At 41.4% G+C, this 20,747-nt stretch overlaps 1 protein-coding gene across 4 annotated transcripts in view; it reads right to left on the minus strand.

Annotated features, from left to right (window-relative positions):
* Positions 1–20,747, minus strand: part of LOC144507995 (plexin-B2-like) — a 236,305-nt gene that overhangs the window by 24,170 nt on the left and 191,388 nt on the right. For all 4 annotated transcript variants that reach the window (XM_078235685.1, XM_078235683.1, XM_078235684.1 and 1 more), the window contains 10 exons: positions 19,802–19,903; positions 19,620–19,715; positions 17,604–17,685; positions 14,658–14,827; positions 14,190–14,338; positions 10,312–10,417; positions 9,980–10,116; positions 5,658–5,858; positions 3,468–3,579; positions 1,869–2,069 (listed from right to left, as the gene is read on the minus strand). In XM_078235685.1, coding sequence (XP_078091811.1) covers positions 1,869–2,069; positions 3,468–3,579; positions 5,658–5,858; positions 9,980–10,116; positions 10,312–10,417; positions 14,190–14,338; positions 14,658–14,827; positions 17,604–17,685; positions 19,620–19,715; positions 19,802–19,903 — 1,356 coding nt within the window. The remainder of the gene's footprint in view (positions 1–1,868; positions 2,070–3,467; positions 3,580–5,657; positions 5,859–9,979; positions 10,117–10,311; positions 10,418–14,189; positions 14,339–14,657; positions 14,828–17,603; positions 17,686–19,619; positions 19,716–19,801; positions 19,904–20,747) is intronic.

The raw sequence follows: 20,747 nt of genomic DNA on the forward strand, positions 1-20,747 counted from the left end.
GACTTGGAAATATCACCATTTCTTCACTGTCACTGGGTCAAAATCCTGGGACACACTCTCTAACAGCAGTACAGGTGTACACACAGGTATTGGTGTGCAGGACAATAAATGCTGGCATGACTAGTGATGCCTGCATCCCAAGGAGATGTAACCTCGAGACTCTCAGCAATATCCTTGACTCTAAAACCCTTTGAAATGGCCTAATATTTACAAGAATATCTGACCCAATTAATACAGAGGGTTCAAACAATTCTAGCCAGTAATAAGGGGATAACACTCAAAACTCTTACTTAATGGCTGACAAAGTGGCAATGATAAAAAATGATGAACTAGGGAAAACAGTAGCTATTCCAGAGCAGACGATTGAATCTAGCCTCAAAAGCAAAGGATTTGAGCATGCAATTGACCATTGTTGCTATTATAATTGCCAGAATTTCAGGAAATGCAAGTTGCAGGCAACTACAGTAAGTTGCCTGGTTGTGTGTCGATAGCACAGTTGAGGATCTGAATGTCTGCTGATGCAAAGTCAGTGTAGCCAGTTCTGCATAGCATAGGATGATGCCATTATCTGGTAGAGTGGCACAGATTTGCTCAACATATTGATGCAACTCTTACTATTGGGTGCAACAGCTATCAGGACAGTCAAGCAGCCCAAGACACCCATTTGAAATGTGATTACAGTACAAGAAACTCGCATGAATACTTCAGGGATAACAGGTCTAATTTAACTTTTTAAAAATTAATTTGCTCATGTCATGTAGGTGCCACTAATAAGGTTAGTGTTTAATCCCCATCCCTAATTGCCTCTAAGTAAGTAGTGATCTGTCAGTTTCATGAACTGCTGCAGTCCTTGTGGTGTAAGTATACCTGCAGTGCTGTTGGATAAGGATCAGGATAGTGACCCAGCGACAATGAAGGAAAAGTTACATAGTTCCAAGTCAGAAAGGTGTGGGAATTTGAGGGGGAACTTGCAGCTGGTGGTGTTTCCATACATTTGCTGTCCTTGTTTGTAAGTGGGTAACAATTGAGAGTTTGGAAGATGCTGTTGAAGGAGCCATGTCAAGTTGCTGCAATGCACCTTCTAGATGGCATACACCACTGCCCATTGTACTCTTAGTGGAGATGTGTAAGGTGGTGGATAGGGTGTCAAATCAAACAAGCTGCTTTGTCCTGGATGGTGTAGATCTTCCCGAGTGTTGTTGGAGTTGCACATTCCAGGCAAATGAACAGCATCCTATCACATTTCTGGTTTGGCCCTGTTGATGGTGGATTGACTTTGGGAAGTCAGATGGGGTGTTGCTCGCTTCAGAATCTCCAGTCTCTGATTTACTAACATAGCCACAGTATTGACGCGTGGGGTCCAGTTAAGTTTCTGGTCTACGGTCACTCCCAGGGTGTTGATGGTGTGGGATTCAGCAGTGGATAATATTGTTGAATGTCAAGGGAAGATGATTAGATTATTTTAGCAAATTGATGGAAGCCAGTTGTGTAACTGCAAAACCAGCTAGAAAATTAGATGAGCTGAGGATTTGGTGCAACAACTTCTAACCATTTCTTAATTATGCCAACATAACATCCAACAACTGGACGAAGCTAAATCAGAAAATCTAACCCAGTGTATTGGGAGCATTAGTTAAATGGGTAGTGCAATATAAAACAAGGCGAGACAGAGTTAGCAAAATAAAATCTTTCAAAATGTACAAACACAATTTAATAATTAAATTCAAAGCAAAACACTGCAGATGCTGGAAATCGGAAATAAAAACAGAAAATGCTGCAAAAGCTCAGCAGTTCTGGCAGCGTCCGTGGAGGGAGAAACAGAGTTAACATTTACAGTCCATGTGACTTCAGGGCTATTTAATAATTACCTTAACGAAAATCGGGGGCTGTTTCAGCACAAGTACAGAATTTGTAAAATTCTCAAAGACTGGATCTTCCACGTATGCAAAGGTTTTGTTTTCATTAAAATTGTCCAATATCACAAAGATACAAACATCCTTCTGGTTTGCAGGAGGCGATGGGAAGATGAGCATTGAATTATTGGAACTTTCCAATGCTTCAGTTTCATTCTGCAAGACAAAATTAAGGTTTTATTTACAAAAAGCAGTGTCTTCCTTCCGAACAATAACTGCAGCAACGTCAATGTCACCGTTGGGAGTATATTCAAATTATTAAATTTGCTTAGATTAAAAATATACATCTGTGCTGACATTCAAATAATGAATAGCAGTTAAATAGTTTGGAAGCAGTAATTTTGGGCTTGACTGCACAATCCTCTGACTCAGAGGAGAGGATGGCACCGCTCAGTCAAAACATAAACTATTGAAGCAAATGAAAGCCAGATGAAAAGCTTTGGCAGGCACCATGATTTAACTCACTGCTTTAGGCCTTAGTCATGAATTATTAACTATATAGTCTTGTCACCTGGCTTATTCAACCACTTTCACAACTGCACAATGTCAATAATGACCTCTCATCTTCTGGAACTGACAGCTTTGGCTGTACTTCATACAGCAGATATAATGATCTGATTGGTTGCTAGGCTGCCATCTACAGATTGGAAATAGGGCAAGAAATAAACCACACATTCTGGAAAGGAAATGGAAGTTTATAGCTCTGGTGTTTCACATTTGAGTTGTATTACTTATACAAATATATATATATGGTGGCACAGTGGTTAGCACTGCTGCCTCACAGTGCCAGAGACCCGGGTTCAATTCCAGCCTTGGGTGACTGCCTATGTGGAATTTGCATGTTCTCCCCATGCCTGCGTGGGTATCCTCCGGGTGCTCCAGTTTCCTCCCACAGTCCAAAGATGTGCAGGTTAGGTGGATTGGCCATGTTAGATTTGCCCTTGGTGTCCCAAGATGGATAAGTTGTGGGGGGGGGGGGGGGGGGGGGGGGGGGATTAGTGGGATAAATACATGTGGTAAGCCTGGTAAGGGTCAGTGCAGGCTGATTGGGCCGAATGGCTTCCTTCTGCATTGTAAGGATTTTATGAAATTGACAAGTTAATCAGCAACGAACTCAACAAACAGTAAGAGGCAAAATTAAACAGTTTAAAGTTTATTTATTAGCATCACAAGTAGGCTTACATTAACACTGCAATGGAGTTACTGTGAAAATCCCCAAGTTGCCACACCCCGGTGCCTTTTCGGGTACACTAAGGGAGAATTTAGCATGGCCAATGCACCTAATCAGCACATCTTTCAGACTGTAGGAGGAAACTGGAGCACTCGGACAAAACCCACGCGGACATGGGAAGATGGTGCAGACTCTGCACAAACAGTGACCCAAGCCGGGAATCGAACCCGGGTCCCTGGCGCTGTAAGGCAGTAGTGCCAACCACCGCGCCACATGTTCACACCTCAAATAATTTCACTTTGGCATGAACACGCTCGATAAGTTTGGTTATTACATGAACCTCATTTCTTGGGAGATGGCAGTGTGTAGGAAACAAACTGTACCTTTTCTACAAGTAATCCACTTGGCTGTCCATTCTCCATTACTTTCACTCTCATAATCCGCTTTTGCACAGCATCAAATCCCTGTCCAGTCACGGTGATATTTCTTCCCCCACTACATCAAGAAAACAAATTATTCATTATGACCAGCACATTAACCTTGTTTGATGTAAAAAAGAGAATATGCTGTCTCTTGCCAACATTGAGTATAGAGGGGGAAAAAGAATGCAAGGTAAGTGGAGAGACTAAGACTCAAGGTAAGCAGAAAGAGGGTTAATCACAGGAAGAGAAAGACCAGTTTATTTTGCTTGTGAACAACACCTGGGATAATAATCAACTAACAACTGATAAATATTTTAAGACCAGATAAGTCGATCATTTTTTTATGTTTGGCAAAGTTGTTTTAAATTTCATCATCAAGAATTATAACTTAATTCAGAGTTAACTAGGAAAGGACACTCAAAGTTGGTACGACAATTCATTCCTTCCCCCACTGAAAGGAGGGAAAAACAGTTCAAATATTCACTTCTATTAGCTATTGATGAGGCATCATAAATCTGAAGCCCCTGTCCTGTGAATCGTGTAGGCTGTATACTTACTGGAGGAAAGCAATACAGATTATGTTCACCAATTCATATTGTAGGCTCCAGTTACATGCTTTCAGCCCAACGTGTGTGAAATTACACTGCAAATTCTCAGAGGGTTGCACCAAGATCCAATGAAAAGCAGTTCCATATACATGTGCTGTGATTTGGGTGCTCAGTTGGACAAACTTAGGGACAGGAGCATCCGTTTTTTATTCATCATTAAACACTGGAAGGAGTTAAGTGAACCGACACTCTATAGCTATAGACCAGTTTATTTTGCTTGTGAACAACACCTGGGATAATAATCAACTAACATATGATAAATATTTTAAGACCATATGCCTTAAGCTTTCATTAGCCGGGGCATTGAGTACAAGAGTTGGGAAATCATGTTGCAGCTATATAAAACTTTGGTTAGGCCGCATTTGAAGTATTGCGTGCAGTTCTGGTCACCACACTACCAGAAGGACGTGGAAGCTTTGGAGAGAGTGCAAAGAAGGTTCACGAGGATGTTGGCCTGGTCTCGAGGGTGTTGACTATGAGGAGAGGCTGAATAAACTAGGATTGTTTCCACTGGAAAGTCGGAGGCTGAGGGGAGACCCGATAGAGATGTACAAAATGATGAGAGGCATAGACAGGGTGGATAGTCAGAGGCTTTTTCCCAGGGTGGAAGTGTCAATCACAAGGGGGCACAGGTTCAAGGTGAGAGGGGGAAAGTTTAAGGGAGATGTACAGGAAATGTTTTTCACGCAGAGTGGTGGTTGCCTGGAACGCGCTGCCAGAGGAGGTGGTGGAAGCAGGCACATTGGCAAGAGGCACCTGGATGAGAACGTGAACAGGGAGGGAATAGAGGAATACGAACTGAGTAAGGGCAGAAGGTCTTTTTTTAGTTTTAGTTAGGGCATCATGATTGGCACAGGCTTGGAGGGCCGAAGGGCCTGTTCCTGTGGTGTACTCCTCGTTTTCTTTGACAGTGGTAGGACCACAAGATCCTGCCATCAACCAATGGCGGGCTACCTCCCACCACCATTAAACGCGGGACGGGTTGCACAGTAAGTCCCGTCCACGGTGTCTCACCTTTTTGACTTCGATTAAGATCACTGGTCAGGCTCGAAGCTGGACTATCATGTTCATTTTTTATGTATTTAAAACCATTTAGCAGACATAAAATTTGAATTTCAACTGTATGCAACTACATGAGCTCAACTTCTGTAGCCAATTGTACTCTGTAATAAGCATTAACCGATCCGATTTGTGTTCTCCTCCTCGATTATAGAATCATACAATTTTAGAGCTCAGGTGGTTCCCGTTTGGCCCACCATTCCCGTGTCAGCTCTGCAGGGGCTACCTACATAGGGCCATTCTCGCACCTTTTCCCAATATTTCTTTCAAATATTGAACAGAATCATAAAAAGCTGAATATGCAAACTGCCAGGTTGACAATATCTACCTATGAGAAGTGTTTTGGCTGTTCAGTACCAGATAGGAGTGAATATTTGAACCTCAGTGGATCACGTCCTGTATAAATGAGGCCCCCTGGTTTTTGTCAGGAAATGGTTTTGGGTGGAGACCAAGTCATTTTGAAGTGCACAATGTAGAATGTTACCTGTAGATACTTTTAAGTGGATCAACCGCATCGATTACTGGATTGGGGACATACGCAAATTGGTGCTGCTTAACCACTTTCTGCGCGATTTTTCCATAGTGTACAGAAACAGTGTGATTTTTGGCACCACCTTTAGAGGATGCACCGTGTGTTTCTTTATAAGGGCCTGTGATGCAGATCAGGCTTTCATTAAATACCATCCTGAAGAAAACAAAAAGAAAAGCATCGGTAGGATTTTAACTTCAAGCACAAACTTCTTGGAGATTTTAATGAGGAAGATTACAGCCAGGAGGCCAACGAGAATGGTAATATAGTTCAATGGTTTCATGATGAGTACCAATTCACAAAATTAATGTAAAAATACACAGTATATTAAAATAATTTTCAACAATACAGCCCACAGGTACACATTTGTAGTATCAGCCTGTCCCAGTGTTGAATACTACAGTTTCTAACTGTTCTTTAAACACTTCATGGAAAAAGCAAATGTCCATTGAAAATAATAAAAAAGTCTTGCAATTATACAGTACTTTTCCATGATCTCTGGAAGTTGCCAAGTATTTCACAGCCAATTGTAAGGAAAGGGTTAATCAGTGGTGTGATTTAATGTAGTAATTAACTTGTAATCATTAGAAAAATACGTTTCTTAAAACAGTAATGTCTTGAAATAATTAATGCTATAGGTGTGAAGCTACACTGCGATTCCAAGATGGTGATCACTGAAGCAATGAACAGAGGACAGAACCTTACTCCAATTAACTGAACAGCCAATGCGGTAAGAAGTCTCACAACACCAGGTTAAAGTCCAACAGGTTTATTTGGTAGCAAAAGCCACTAGCTTTCGGAGCGCTGCTCCTTCGTCAGGTAACCTGGTGTTGTGAGACTTCTTACTGTGTTTACCCCAGTCCAACGCCGGCATCTCCACATCACAGTTAATTAGAGACATACCAACCCCAGTTAGTGGAGAAACGTGAGCACTGATATTGAAACAGAATATCCTGTGTAAACACCATGAGGACAACTTTAGACGTGAAGAATCTCCAAACTGTCCAACTTGAGTCTTCAACTGCGATGTTCATTTAGCACAAGACGGTTCTTGGTATGGGAGATGAAGCACATACTAGGAATGATCGCCTGCAAGATTGTCGAGGGGCAATTAGATTGCCCACTAACGCTTATTAAAGTGGCTGCATGGCATTTGTGTCACTGCCGTTTCAACTATCCCTCTCTGAGTGAGCAGCTGAACAAGAGTAAACAAGTCATTGCTGAGGATTTCAAATCCTACTTAAAGGCATGCTCAACTATCACCATTCACTGCTGGAGACTTGGAGGAATTTTACTGTGCTAGGAGACTTCCTGGGACAGTCTGACAAGATTTCATCATCGCTCAACCAACTTTTATCCCAAAAATTCTAGTGAGGGCATCCTCTAAAAAGAGCGAGTACTGTGCTACATTATCTTTTTGGTCAACTTATAGTCACCTGAATAAAGGGAGTGCTTAGGTATGGACATCTTGCTCGAGGATCCCATTGGTCTGCAGGAGGAATGGGAGGAGGACTTGAGGCCAAGCAGGTCAACACCAGTTGTTGCAGGAGAGCGAGGAGAGTTCCTTTCCTTCTGCAGGTATAGGACATCCTGACTGCTCTAGCACTCTTCCAACTGGAGCTTCAGTTCCACACTTGGTAATCTGTCCACACACTTGCTCAGTGTTGGGCCCTCCTGAAGTGTGCCATCGGAATCAGCCAGCACACTCCAAACCTTCAGCGGAAGTGGGCGCAAGGAGCCCACATCTACTGCTCAATGGGAATTGTTTCTAATCAGCACCTATGTGCTAAACCTGCAGCTGTCAGTTTAGCTCTTCCAGGCAATTTCACATGATGGATAATTAACAATTTGGTCCAAAACTTCATGCTATACTAGACTTTCCAACAGGTGCGATGTAATAGCACAGCTCCCATGTAGCACCAGCTTTCACCCTTTCAGCAAAACATCCTCCTATATTCTTAGTTGAAGGTGTAAGGTTGGAAGATAAGACCAAACTAAAGGGGCCAGAATTAGAACCGTTAGAAGTTTCACTTGGCGGCACCGAGATTAAAAGCAACAGGAAATATGAAGGTGTACTGATCTCATGAATTCAACAGAAAATAATGATCTCAGCTTGTTGGCTGAGCTATTGATAAGTTATTAATTTGTCTTTGCATGGAATTATATTTAACTTCTGGTATAATAATGCAATGGTAGTAATGCAGCACTGGAAAGAAAATGGTGATTTTTAGTGAGAATTTGGATCTGAAAATTTCCACCCACCTCAATACTGAGCACAGACTGAAGCTTGTTGGGAGCCCCAATCACCACCGTTCCTTGTGTACATACCACACACTTAACAGATGCATGAGCACTTGAGCTTAAACATTTCTTGGACCAGGAAGTAAATGCATCCCGAGTTTATTTTTGAGGCGCAAATATTAAAAATACAGCAACCCATCCGCTCATTGAAAGCTCCTACAAACAGCAACGCGTTACATGTTCAATAACTGCTTTACCAATGGCTGAAGGATAAACATGGCCCAGGACACCAGAAGTGCTCTCTGCTCTTCTTTGAACTGGTCACAGAATTCTTTACATCTACCCAGACAGGTAGAGAGAATATTGGTCCAATGTTTCCTCTGAAAAGTGACACTTTCAAGAGTACAGAATTCCAGTGTCAATCTAGGTTATGCGCTCAAGTCCTTGACTGGGAACTTGAATCATAAGTTTTTGAGGTGAGCTACCACTGAACAAAGGCCACCACCATAGAATAAAATCCCCCCAATGCATAAGGAGGCCATTCGGCTCATCGACACTCCTTACCCAGGAGCACCTTACCCAGGCCCACCTCCCACCCTATCCCCATAGCGCCACGCATTTACCCCACTAATCCCTCTAACCTACATATCTTGGAACATTAAGGGCCAGTTTAGCATGGCTAATCCACCTAACCTGCACATCTTTGGGCTGTGGGAGGAAACCAGAGCACCCGGAGAAAATCCACAGAGACACTGGAAGCACTGCAAACTCCACACCTTAGGCCAGAATTGAACTTGGGATCCTGGCGTTGAGAGGCAGCAGTGCTAACCACTGTGCCACCATGCCATCTGGTTTCATACAATGCTTTATTTTCAAACACAACATTAAGGAATATACATTCATTCTGGTAAACACTACAAGACGACCTGACATTTTCTTTAAAAGAAACTGTTTCTTCAGTTCCCTTGCATTATTTCCTCTTTCCAAACACTAGTCTGTTGAATGGATGAGTAACCTTTGCCAGCCCTTTGTCAATGCTTCTCTATAAATGGTTGCACAAAAGGACCTCAAGAGCATCTTCGGATAGCTCTATTATTTATCTTATTCAAGTGTATCTGTTTTATGTTTTAAACTGGGAACCAAGCGTAGGCTTTGCCTTCAGACACAAGACAGAAACAAAACAGTTTACCCCAGTACAACTGGAGCATCCTTGATGATTTTGCAGTTGTAAATGACTTCTAAAGGTTAGGAATGTCACAGCTTTGATGAACAATATGGAGTGAGCTGACCTGAACCAGAGCATTGGTATGGGCACAATAATGGACCAATACGCGAGTGAGGGGAGGGAGCTGGGCAAAAGTGGCCAATATTATACTTGCAGTCCCTGCTGGAGAGTACATGTGGCATGTCAAGTGAATACAGCTCGAAGCCGAATTATAGTACTCTCCCTGAATAGCCTAGCGACTCACTGGTTTCAGAATTTAAATTTGAGTAACTCCTTGGGTGAGGTAGCCGAAGGAGATCACATTGTGGAACTGTGTTCAAGTTAAAGTTTATTTATTAATCACAAGTAAGGCTTACATTAACACTGCAGTGAAGTTACTGTGAAATTCCCCTAGTCGCCACAGTCTGGCGTCTATTCGGGTCAATGCACCTAACCAGCACGTCTTTCAGAATGTGGGAGGAAACCGGAGCACCCGGAGGAAATCCACGCAGTCATGGGGAGTCACTCCACACACACAGTGATCCAAACCGGGAATCGAACCCGGATCCCTGGCACTCTGAAGCAGCAGTGTCTCTGCAAGATTGCTGATGCCTTCAGCCAGAGAGTGGAAAATGGCGGAAAATATTGGAGAAAATGAAAAACATAGCTGACCAGTGTTGATCACAAACCATCAAAAGCGGCACTTCCCTAAAGCAACATGGTGAATTACGGGTGTAAACATGTGACCCTTATGACTTTGACAACTCAGGCTGTGTGTTGTATTGTCTTATTTTACAGTCTATTTACAATTACAATAACTTGTCCAGCTTACAGGGTGCACGGTATTTTATCCAACATCACTTTCACATCCTCTTGCTTTCCAATATTCAAGTTTGTTCCACTGATTGTTAGACTCGTTCCTCCAGCATATATCCCTTGTTGTGGAGTAATACTCATAGGATTTGGTTCCTGGATAATTTTGAAGAGAAAAGGTTAGCTCTGCACACATGGTCATTCTTTCTTCCTAAAGTACAAGGTCAGTATAAAATTTGGGATATTAGATAAAATGCTAATTTTTGTTTAGGTTAAACTCTCAGCCGGCAAACGTAAAATGATAGAACTTGAAATTGGGTAAAAGTGTGTGTGTAGAAAATGGATACTCACAGTATATGTGAACTTGCTTTTGGAAATACCACCTTTGTTATTTGTTATCTTAATGTGAACAAAATGACTCTGGACTTGCAAAACTTCACTTAATTCGCAAACAACCCTGCAAAAAAAAAAGTTGAAACAAAATTTCAAAATCATTAACAGATCTTATAAAAATGAGCACAAGTAAACATTCAGATTGAGATCAACAGCAATCATATTGACATTGTCTCTTCCCACCTAAACGAGGATACAATCTTGCACATCTTCTTATCACACGCAAAGATCAAAAAGCATCCGTGAGGTGCCTGAAGATTATGCAGCATAAAGCTGAGCAAGGCCTAAGTTGATCCTCCTCATAGTAGTACACTTCGATCAATTGGGTTTCCTTGTAAATGTTGTCCCAAGGTACATCAAACTGCAGTGATGGTGGGCAGCTCTGCCACAATCCCAATTTACATGCAGTGCCATGGAGGATAGCCTAACTCATACAAATTGCACTTACTGAACCTTTAATCAAGAGAAATTCTCTTCAATCTGGTTCCATTCTTTGCCTCCTACCACTCACTGTTGGTTAGCAAACCAATACCATTCACACATCCCCAATAGCTGAGACACTGCATACAAGAGCTAACCCAACTGCTCAAATTTTACAACTCCATAGAAACAACAGCCAAACTGACAACTCACATTCTTGGTGGTTGTTGTGATCTCCATAGAGACCAATAAAATTTAAAGGGAAATTCTATCTTCCAGTTAATAACTGTAAATGTGACACATCAAGATTTCACGTGTTTAAATAAGGACCCCATGCACCCAAGACATTTTCTCTTCCACCTTATTCCGTCGGGAAAAAGATGCAAAGGTCTGAAGTCACATAACCGACTCAAACAGCTTCTTCCCTGCTGCCATCAGACTTTTGAATGGACCTACCTCATAGTAACTTGATCTTTTTCTACACCCTAGCTATGACTGCAATGTTACATTCTGCACCCTCTCCTTTCCTTCTCTATGTACATATGCTTTGTCTGTATAGCGCAAGAAACAATACTTTTCACTGTACACTAATACATGTGGCAATAATAAATCAAATCAAAAACTTGCAAATGACTAAACAAACACTTTTTTTTTTAGGTAACTTGCTCTTTAAACTATTGAACAACAGCTCCCTTTTATACTCATTACATCATCGCCCTCTCTACAGAATTATGGATGTTATAGCAAACAGTTTACCACCACCGACAAACAGTGGCTGCAGTGTGTAACATCTACAAGATGCACCTCAAGGACTTACCAAGGTTCCTTCGGCAGCACCTCCCAAACCCACAACTACCACCATCTAGAAGGACAAGAGCAGCAGATACCTGGGAACAGAACCACCAGGAGGTTTCCATTTACAATCCCGAGTTGGAAATATATTTCCGTTCCTCCACTATCGCTGGGTCAAAATGCTGGAACTCCCTCCCTAACAGCACTGTGGGTGTACCTACACCTCAGGGACTGCAGCGGCTCAAAGAGGCAGCTCACCACCACCTTCTCATGGACAACTAGGGATGGTCAATAAATGCTGATCTAGTCAGCAACACCCAGATCCTGCAAATAATTATTTTTTTTAAAAAGTTGCTCTCAGATTCCAATGGGCTGTTTCCTTTCTAATTTCCTAGGTGAGTAGTTTTGAATCCCAGAACTGGTTTTCACTGTGAGGGTGAAACTCTCGAGAATAGATTCCTTCCCTCCAGCCCCAAGCTCGGCACATCTCCCAGCAACCTTCAAATCTTCATGAACTCTGGCTTCAATCTCTTGAGCTCCCACTCACACTCTGTATGGTGAATAAGAGTGAGCATTTTCCCTCTTCAGGTGGAAGACTAGCTGCCTCTGCCAGTTGGGTGGCTGCAGACCAGTCCAAAAGAAATGCTGTTCCTCTGTGATGGTCACTGGTTTATAGGGAAGTCTGTAACCTAATCTCAAATATGGCTTCTTCTGCTTTCTTCCTCATGGCAATGTGAAACACAGAGCAGGATTTTCCAGCTGTGCTCGCCCCAAGACTGGAAAATCTCGCCCAAGGTAAACAGACCTTTGTATGGTCCTGTCCTGCACTACAATCCCTCTGACGAGCAGGACAAGAAAATTCCGCCCATTAACTTTGAAACTAATTAGGTATCTTTGATCCCAACTTTCTTTCATCATAGAAATAAAATGGACAATTTACAACGATTGATACCAGAACCTTTCTGGGACTTTGAGATATTCAAAATCTACTCATGGTAAACGCAGAGCATGATGCCATTGTCTCCAGGCATATATACCTTACATATTCCTCTCTGTAAAACGATCCAAGTCCTTTTTTAATCTCTAACAATGAAGCCACCCAAGCTTATGGTCAGGTGGATGGCAGTACAGGTCACATGACCCCTTCATTTGCCTTAAATTGAAAGCTATGGTCACAAAATGTAATAATCTTTACAAAAAACAATACAGTCCTAAAACATAATCTTTAAAAATTCACAATTGTAATACAATTGAAACAATACTACACAAGACCATAAGACATAGGAGCAGAATTAAACCACTCAGCCCTTCAAGACAGCTCTGCCATTCAATCATGGCTGATATTTTTCTCATCCCATTCTCCTGCCTTTTCCCCATAACCCCTGATCTCCTTATTAATCAAGAACCTATTTATCTGTGTTAAAGACACTCAATGACCTGGCCTCCATAGCCTTCTGCGGCAATGAGTTCCACAGATTCACCATTCTCTGGCTGAAGAAATTCCCCCTCATCTCTGTTTTAAGGGATCGTCCCTTTTAGTCTGAGGTTGTGCCCTCTGGTTTCTCCTACTAGTGGAAACATCCTCTCCACGTCCACTCTGTCCAGGTCTCACAGTATCCTGCAAGTTTCAATAAGATCCCCCCTCATCCTTCTAAATTCCAACAAGTACAGATCCAGAGTCCTCAACCGTTCCTCATACGACAAGCTCTTCATTCCAGGGATCATTCTCGCATTAAGCAACCTGTGGAATAATACGCAAGGTTCCTCTTGCAAAGCTATTAATAGATATCCACCTCCACAGGTGTGAAGAATATGTTTAGCTAAGAACGGATTTGGTAGAAGAAAATATAAAGTAAATTAAACTAATTTCAACCATACACTGCCCACTTACTCATTTCGAACCAAATAGTGTTTTGGTTCTTAATGATAAATTTAGTTATCCTTTTGTCCTTTTTAGTATTTAGGTATAAAACTGTAATCAGGTCCTTTTCAGTAATTTAATAGGGTCAGAAAAGCATATTGTAATTCAGAGCGTTAACCTGAAATAAAAACAGAAAATGCTGGAAGTGCTCAGCAGACCTATGGCAGCATCCATGGGGAGAAAAACAGTTAATTTTTTAAACAGTGATTACCATAGAATCCCCATAGAGCAGAAAGAGGCCATTCAGCCCATCAAGTCTGCACCGACTCTCTGAAAGAGCATCCTACCCAGACCCACCCCACACCCTATCCCCATAACTCCGTGCATGGCCAATCCACCCAACTTGCACATCTTTGGACTGTGGGAGGAAACCGGAGCACCCGAAGGAAACCCACACCGACTCGGGGAGAATGTGTAAACTCCACACTGTCACCCGAGGCCAGAATCGAACCAAGTTCCTGGCACTGTGTGGCAGCAGTGCTAACCACCGTGCCATCCCAGGTTGATGATTTTCCATCAGAAACATTTACTCTGTTTCTCGCTCCATAAATATTGCCAGACTGGCTGAGTACGTCCAACAATTTTTGTTTTTATTTTAAATTTTCAGAGTCTGCAATACTTTGGCTTTTGTAACTTAACCCATTCTGGTAAGGAGTATTTTATTTGTCAGTTGTCACCCAGTGTATAATGACTTTTGGTATACCTGACAGAAGTGGAATACTTTTCTTTGACTTGTTTGCAAGCAGCATCTCCAACTTTGATCTCACTGATCTCATCAGGTGATGTTCCAAGGTTTGAGCCTTTGATGGTCAGAAGAATTCCTCCCTCAAGGGGTCCATTTATGGGATCCAGCTGAATGAGACAAATTAATGGGTTAATTTGTGTGAAATTTTACTTTTATGATTAAAACTAATGCAGTTTAACAAATGCATTCAGACAAGTTAATTAAAAATGACCAGATATTTTATCAAAACCCACTCAGACTGTTGCTTTTTATTTTTTCAATGTGGCTATGATCTTTTTGTAAATTGGTTTACCTATTAAATAGGCCACAATACTTGACACCAAATGTATAGTTGGGTTTGGATCCATTTTTCATAAGTGACCATGATAATTTCTCAAGACGTTTTCTACAGATCGGAAAACTAAACTTAAAAAGGTCTTTACTCACCTGGGAAATAGTTGGAGTTGGACACATATCAGTTGTTGTAATAGCATCAGCACAAAGTTGGTTAAAAACACACTCTTGGGTATTTTTACACCAAACACAGCTATATGTTTTCTTAGCAGTGAGACAGAGGCTGCAGTCCTTGTTGCTGTATCCACAATCGTAAAGAGTCACTTGAAATGAAAAGAAATGTGCATTTCTGTATTTTAGTATCTGTACAAGTAAGCTACTTCGGAAAAATAATTCCAATTAGTACAGGTATTTAAAGTAAACGGGAGTATTGACAGCACAGAGAATCAGTGAATCAAGAATTACAAACACATATCTTTAAAGTCCCTTCCCTTACTGCCACCTTAACCATTCAGCTATTCTTCATGCGTGAGCAGAATAAGTGAGAAAAGAACATAAATTTTGATGGGTTATCTAGCTGAACAGGTTTATCTCAAGCAACTCCACTCAATGCCAACACATGCATGCTTCCAGACATGGATAGTGACCACAAACAGAAACACAAGCCAATTTCTCCCTGTTTAACTCAAAACATTAAGGTTAATATGTTTCCTCTTCCTGTAGTTCAAAATGCCTGGAAGCAAGACAAATTCACATTACTCATACAAAATAAATTGTAATCAGACCTATATTCTACATGACACAGAACATTTTTGTACCAAGCAGTTGTAACACTGGGAGGCCTTACACCAGAAATTTTGAAGAGTTATCTAATGAGTCTGATTAGGGATCTGAAGCAGACTAAAGCACAAAGTAATACGTTTTTATTCCCCAAAAATTTCCTGTTCACTATTTCAGCAGAGAACCTTCAAGCTCTTGCACATTAACAGTTAAGATGCCTACAGAATTATTGCAGGTTAAAAAAAATTGTATCTCATAATTGCCATGCATCTGGATTTTTAAGAAAACACAGTCATGAGGTGAGTGCATCACTGGCAAGGCCAGCATTTATTTCCCATCCCTAATTGCACATGAGAAAGTGGCAGTGAGACACCATCTTGAACCATTGCTGTTCACATGTACCTGCAGAACTGGTGGAGGGGTTTGTGGAGTGAGGGAATGGCCTAACCTACACGTTAAGTTTAGTGAGCAGATTAATTAAAATACTTAGAAGAGATCTATAAAATTGCAACTATTTGCAAAATATTTCATTCTTTGAACCACTGAATCTTGGAACCTTCCTGGATTATATCACATGGGTATTCTCGGGTAACAATTCTAAACCAAGTCAGCACTAATGTTATTAAAATTAGTTTCAGTGATCCTGAGTTAGGAATGAAAAGAATCAACCAGGATTCAGGCTACTGTTCAGTGTCAAGTGATATATACTAGAAATTGAGAGTTCATCTCGGCATGTCCACTACGACTCCCACCAATTTTTTACAGATGCACCATAGAAAGCATCCTTTCTGGATGCATCACAGCTTGGTATGGCTCCTGCTCTGACCAAGACTGCAAGAAACTACAAAGGGTTATACAGTAAATGGCAGAATCCTTAGGAGTATTGATAGGCAAAGGGATCTGGGTGTACAGGTACACAGGTCATTGAAAGTGGCAATGCAGGTGGAGAAGGTAGTCAAAAAGGCATACAGCATGCTTGCCCTCATTGGCCGGGGCACGGAGTTTAAAAATTGTCAAGTCATGTTGCAGCTTTATAGAACCTTAGTTAGGCTGCACTTGGAATATGGTGTTCAATTCTGGTTGCCGCACTACCAGAAGGATGTGGAGGCTTTGGAGAGGGTACAGAAAATATTTATCAGGATGTTGCCTGGTATGGAGCGCATTAGCTATGAGGAGAGGTTGGAGAAACTTGGTTTGTTCTCACTGGAACAATGGAGGTTGAGGGGCGATCTGATAGAAGTCTACAAGATTATGAGAGGCATGGACAGAGTGGAGAGTCAGAAGCTTTCTCCCAGGGAGGAGGAGTCAATTACTAGGGGGCACAGGTTTAAGGTGCGAGGGGCAAGGTTTAAAAGAGATGTACGAGGCAGATTTTTTACAGAGTGGTAGGTGCCTGGAACTCGTTGCCGGGGGAGGTAGTGGAAGCGGATACGGTAGTGACTTTTAAGGGGCATCTTGACAAATACATGAATAGGATGGGAATGGAGGGATATGGTCCTCGGAAGCATAGGGGGTTTTAGTTAAGTCGGGCAGCATGGTTGGTGCAGGCTTGGAGGGCCAAAGGGCTTGTTCCTGTGCTGTAATTTTCTTTGTTCTAACCAATAAATTGTGAACGTAGCCCAGTCCACTATGCAAACCAGTCTCCCATCCATTGACTCTTCCTACACTTCCCGCTGCCTTGGAAAAGCAGCCAGTATAATCAAGGACCCCATGCCCCCCGGACATACTCTTTTCCACCTTCTTCCATTGGGAAAAAGATACAAAAGCTTGAGATCACATACTAACCGACCCAAGAACAGCTTCTTCCCTACCGCCATCAGACTTCTGAATAGACCTACCTTATATTAAGTTGATCTTTCTCTACACCCTAGCTATGACTGTAACACTATATTCTGCATCCTCTCCTTTCCTTCTCCCCTATGTGCTCTATGAACGGTATGCTTTGTCTGTGTAACATAACAAGAAACAATACTTTTCACTGTATACCAATACATGTGACAATAATAAATCAAATCTACAACAAAAACAAACAGGATTGGGTTCAACTATGATGCTTACAGTTGAATAGCCATTGGAGATGCCTTACAAGCATGGAACCAAACCTTAGCGGTCAATTTGTTCAGAAGGAGAGAGTACAAAATTGTCTGAGGCAATTTTCAGATGCACAGAGTATTAATGTTAATACTTCTTAATAAATTCCTTTCAAATTCCCCTTCATTCTTGCCTTCAGCATTCCTTCCTTTCCCTCCCCCCGCCATCCAGACCAACGTGGTCCCCAGTACAATTCTGATCTTGTAGATTAAAAATAAAATCACTTACCATCTAACCTGCTGTCGATTGTTTTTCCATCCACTTGGACAGCAAAATGAATGATACGGGTTTCATTCTGAGTCTTGGAAAGCTGAAATGACATTTTATACGAAAGGTGAATTGCATCCAATTAAAAGTATGTTTCATTTCATCAAATTGATTAACCACAATCCCAGGTCATCAGCCAAGGTTCATTAATTCCAATTCTCTCAGCATTTCTGGATCCTATGAAGAAGACGTGTACTTTGAACAGATCAGTATGCTCTCGGAATCAGTTTGTTTAATTGTTATTGTGATCATTGAAATACCTTCAGTGGCAAATGTAGATTGTTTCGGGTCACCTTTTGTTTTCAGTACCAAGTTAGAAAGGTGGGGATTGGGGAGTGCGAACTAATGCACATGTGCACGTACAGAGACCACACCTGTATTGGACTTATCAGCCATCTCAGAACCCATCGAAACACAGTGGAAGCAATCATGATGGATTGCCTAAGAGGAGGACAGGGACATCAAAGTGGCTGATCCTTTGATATAACCATATTTGCAGAGCTCCACAACCGACCAGGTTATTTTAAAGATATTGAGATTATGCAAGTCTCCAAATTTCAGAAACATTCATGGAAGTTTATGAAATGATCGGGATCTCAAGAGCATGCCTGGAGTTGGACTGTGTGTGGTCACTGACAACCAGCCTCCTTCAGGAGATCTGAAGTCACCTCAGAATGTAAGGTTAGTTTTGTGTTGTCATGAAGTGATGCAAGAGGGACATCTCAACAGCCCCCTAAATTTAGAAAATAAGGGTAGAATAAAAATCAGTTCAGTAATGGCAGGCTTACTAAATAAATCCAATTACCAACACTGTAGTTTGTCCAATTCCTTTAATACAAACAAAACCTCAGAACAAGGGATGCATTTCACATTCTGTATTTAAGAACAACTTTCCACTATCAATATAGAAAATTAAATATTTAAGTAATTCAATTGCACTGTAAGGGCAGCTTTCCAAACCACGACAGTTAAAGCAAATGTTTCTTTAATGGAACCAGATAGTCATTCAAGGATTAATCGTTTATCCCTCTGTTACCTGAAAGGATCATTTGTATAATGCTGTCATTCCAGAAAAAGATCATTGAGCATCACAAATCAATGCCACTCAAGGAAACTAATTGGCTGGCACGGTGGTTAACACCACTGCTCACAGCACCAGGGACCCTTCGATTCCTGGTTTGGGTCACTGTGCGGAATCTGCACGTTCTCCCTATGACTGTGTGGGTGTCCTCCGGGTGCTCCCACAATCTAAAAGACGTGCTGGTTAGGTGCATTGGCCATGCTAAATTCTCCCTCGGTGTACCCGAACAGACGCTGGAGTGTGGCAACTTGGGGGCTTTCACAGCAACTTCACTGCAGTGTTAATGTCAGCCTACTTGTGACGCTAATAAACAAACTTTAAACTGCAGCACGTTTTGGGGAGAGAAATCCAGTGCACGGGATCACAAATCCACTCCCTGCCACAAGTATTTTATGTCCAAAACACAGAACTGACAATCAATTTCTCCCTAGCATTACAAAATCTTTAGAAATTTAGGCTAAGTAACCTTCCTTCTGTATCAATGACGTGTGCCTCATGTCTAATGTTGTAACTACGTAATTTTAAAAAAAATTAAGCTTATGAATTGGAAGACAGAATAAATACTTTCATGTCGACAACACAATTTCAAATCAGTAACACTTCTCACATAAGTGATGTGCTGTTAATAGAAACATTAATATATGGCCTGATCAGCGAAGAAAATGGAATTAAATATTGTATGGTCTTCAAAAGTGATGAGCAGGAAGTTAATTCCATAAAAACTTTTAATATAGCTCTAATAAATAAACCGACAGGAATCAATTGACTTGTTACGTGCATGATTTCCCAAAACATTGACTTCACAGGAGGGGTTGCTGACTTCTTAATATCACAAGGACAAGCCTGCAATATTATATAACAGTACAGCTGAAAACCTGTTCAGTTGAATTACTCACCTTAAACGCTTCACTCACAAACTTGTCCGTCTTCCTTTCCACATTAAGATTCTTTTTCATAAAATTGTCGGCAATTATTAGTCTGAGCTTCTTGTTCTGCGCAAGACAAAAATAGAAAGATTCAAGTGCCCGTCTTTCATTTTGGTCTATTTTGTAAGCAAAAAATTTATTTTTGCAGTTACCTGATAGAAAGTTAAATTCTTCCCTTGAAATTCAATACTAGCACTCGCATTCAACGGGATTAATTGTGGCTTTGGGCTTTCAAATCGCGGACAGTCTTGAGCCTAGAGGGACCAAATAAATTGATGTACTATTTAAAAAACATCAAATTAAAAACCTCTTCAATACCATGTACTTAGAAATAAGCAATTTCTTTTGAGTGGAACAAAACTAACTCCACACAGTGAGCTGCATTTAGATTAAGAAATGAGAAAATAAAACAGAGGAAGGCCACATCCCATTTCTGCTTCCGCAGACCATGTAAAATCTACCATATCGAGAAGAGACCAGAATCAACCATCTGTAGCAAAGATGATGATTTCTTCCCAATGCCAAAGACAGAGCTGCTCTTCCAATCACAGATTCTGTCTCTCCTATGTTTGCTATATGCAAACTGTTCTTTGTTTGCCAAACTAATTTTCCAATGACTCAGCATGTTTTCCAATGACTTGGCATGGTACTGTCTGTTCCTCTCTCCTTCATTTTGAATGAATCTCATTGCAGGTACGAAAAAGAAATGAACAAGAAAGATCCCATGTTATCTTCCCATGAAGTTACCATTAGCCACTCAATAGATGCAATCTATTGGGGAAGCCAAAGAGATGAGGCAACCCCAGCTCCTCCAGCCATAGGTTCATTCCCTCTTGCTTTTGCTATTCTTCCAGAGACAAAGGTTGCGATTTTTCCAAAAACAACTTCAGGCGCGATCTTATGATCTCATCCTGCCCGACGTTCGGCGAGGCGAGGTGGTAAGATTGGTTGGGAGGTGAAAAATCAGGATCATGTCCATTTTTTTGCCTCCCTGGCACTGTTTTGCTGGTGGAATCGGCTTTGTGCCCAGAAGGCCGTTTTAAATATTAACGAGTCCTGGATGCTATGATCCGGGCTCAATTATGCTTACCACCTCAC

This window comes from Mustelus asterias, chromosome 19 (genome assembly GCF_964213995.1).
Source record: "Mustelus asterias chromosome 19, sMusAst1.hap1.1, whole genome shotgun sequence".
Lineage (NCBI taxonomy): Eukaryota > Metazoa > Chordata > Chondrichthyes > Carcharhiniformes > Triakidae > Mustelus > Mustelus asterias.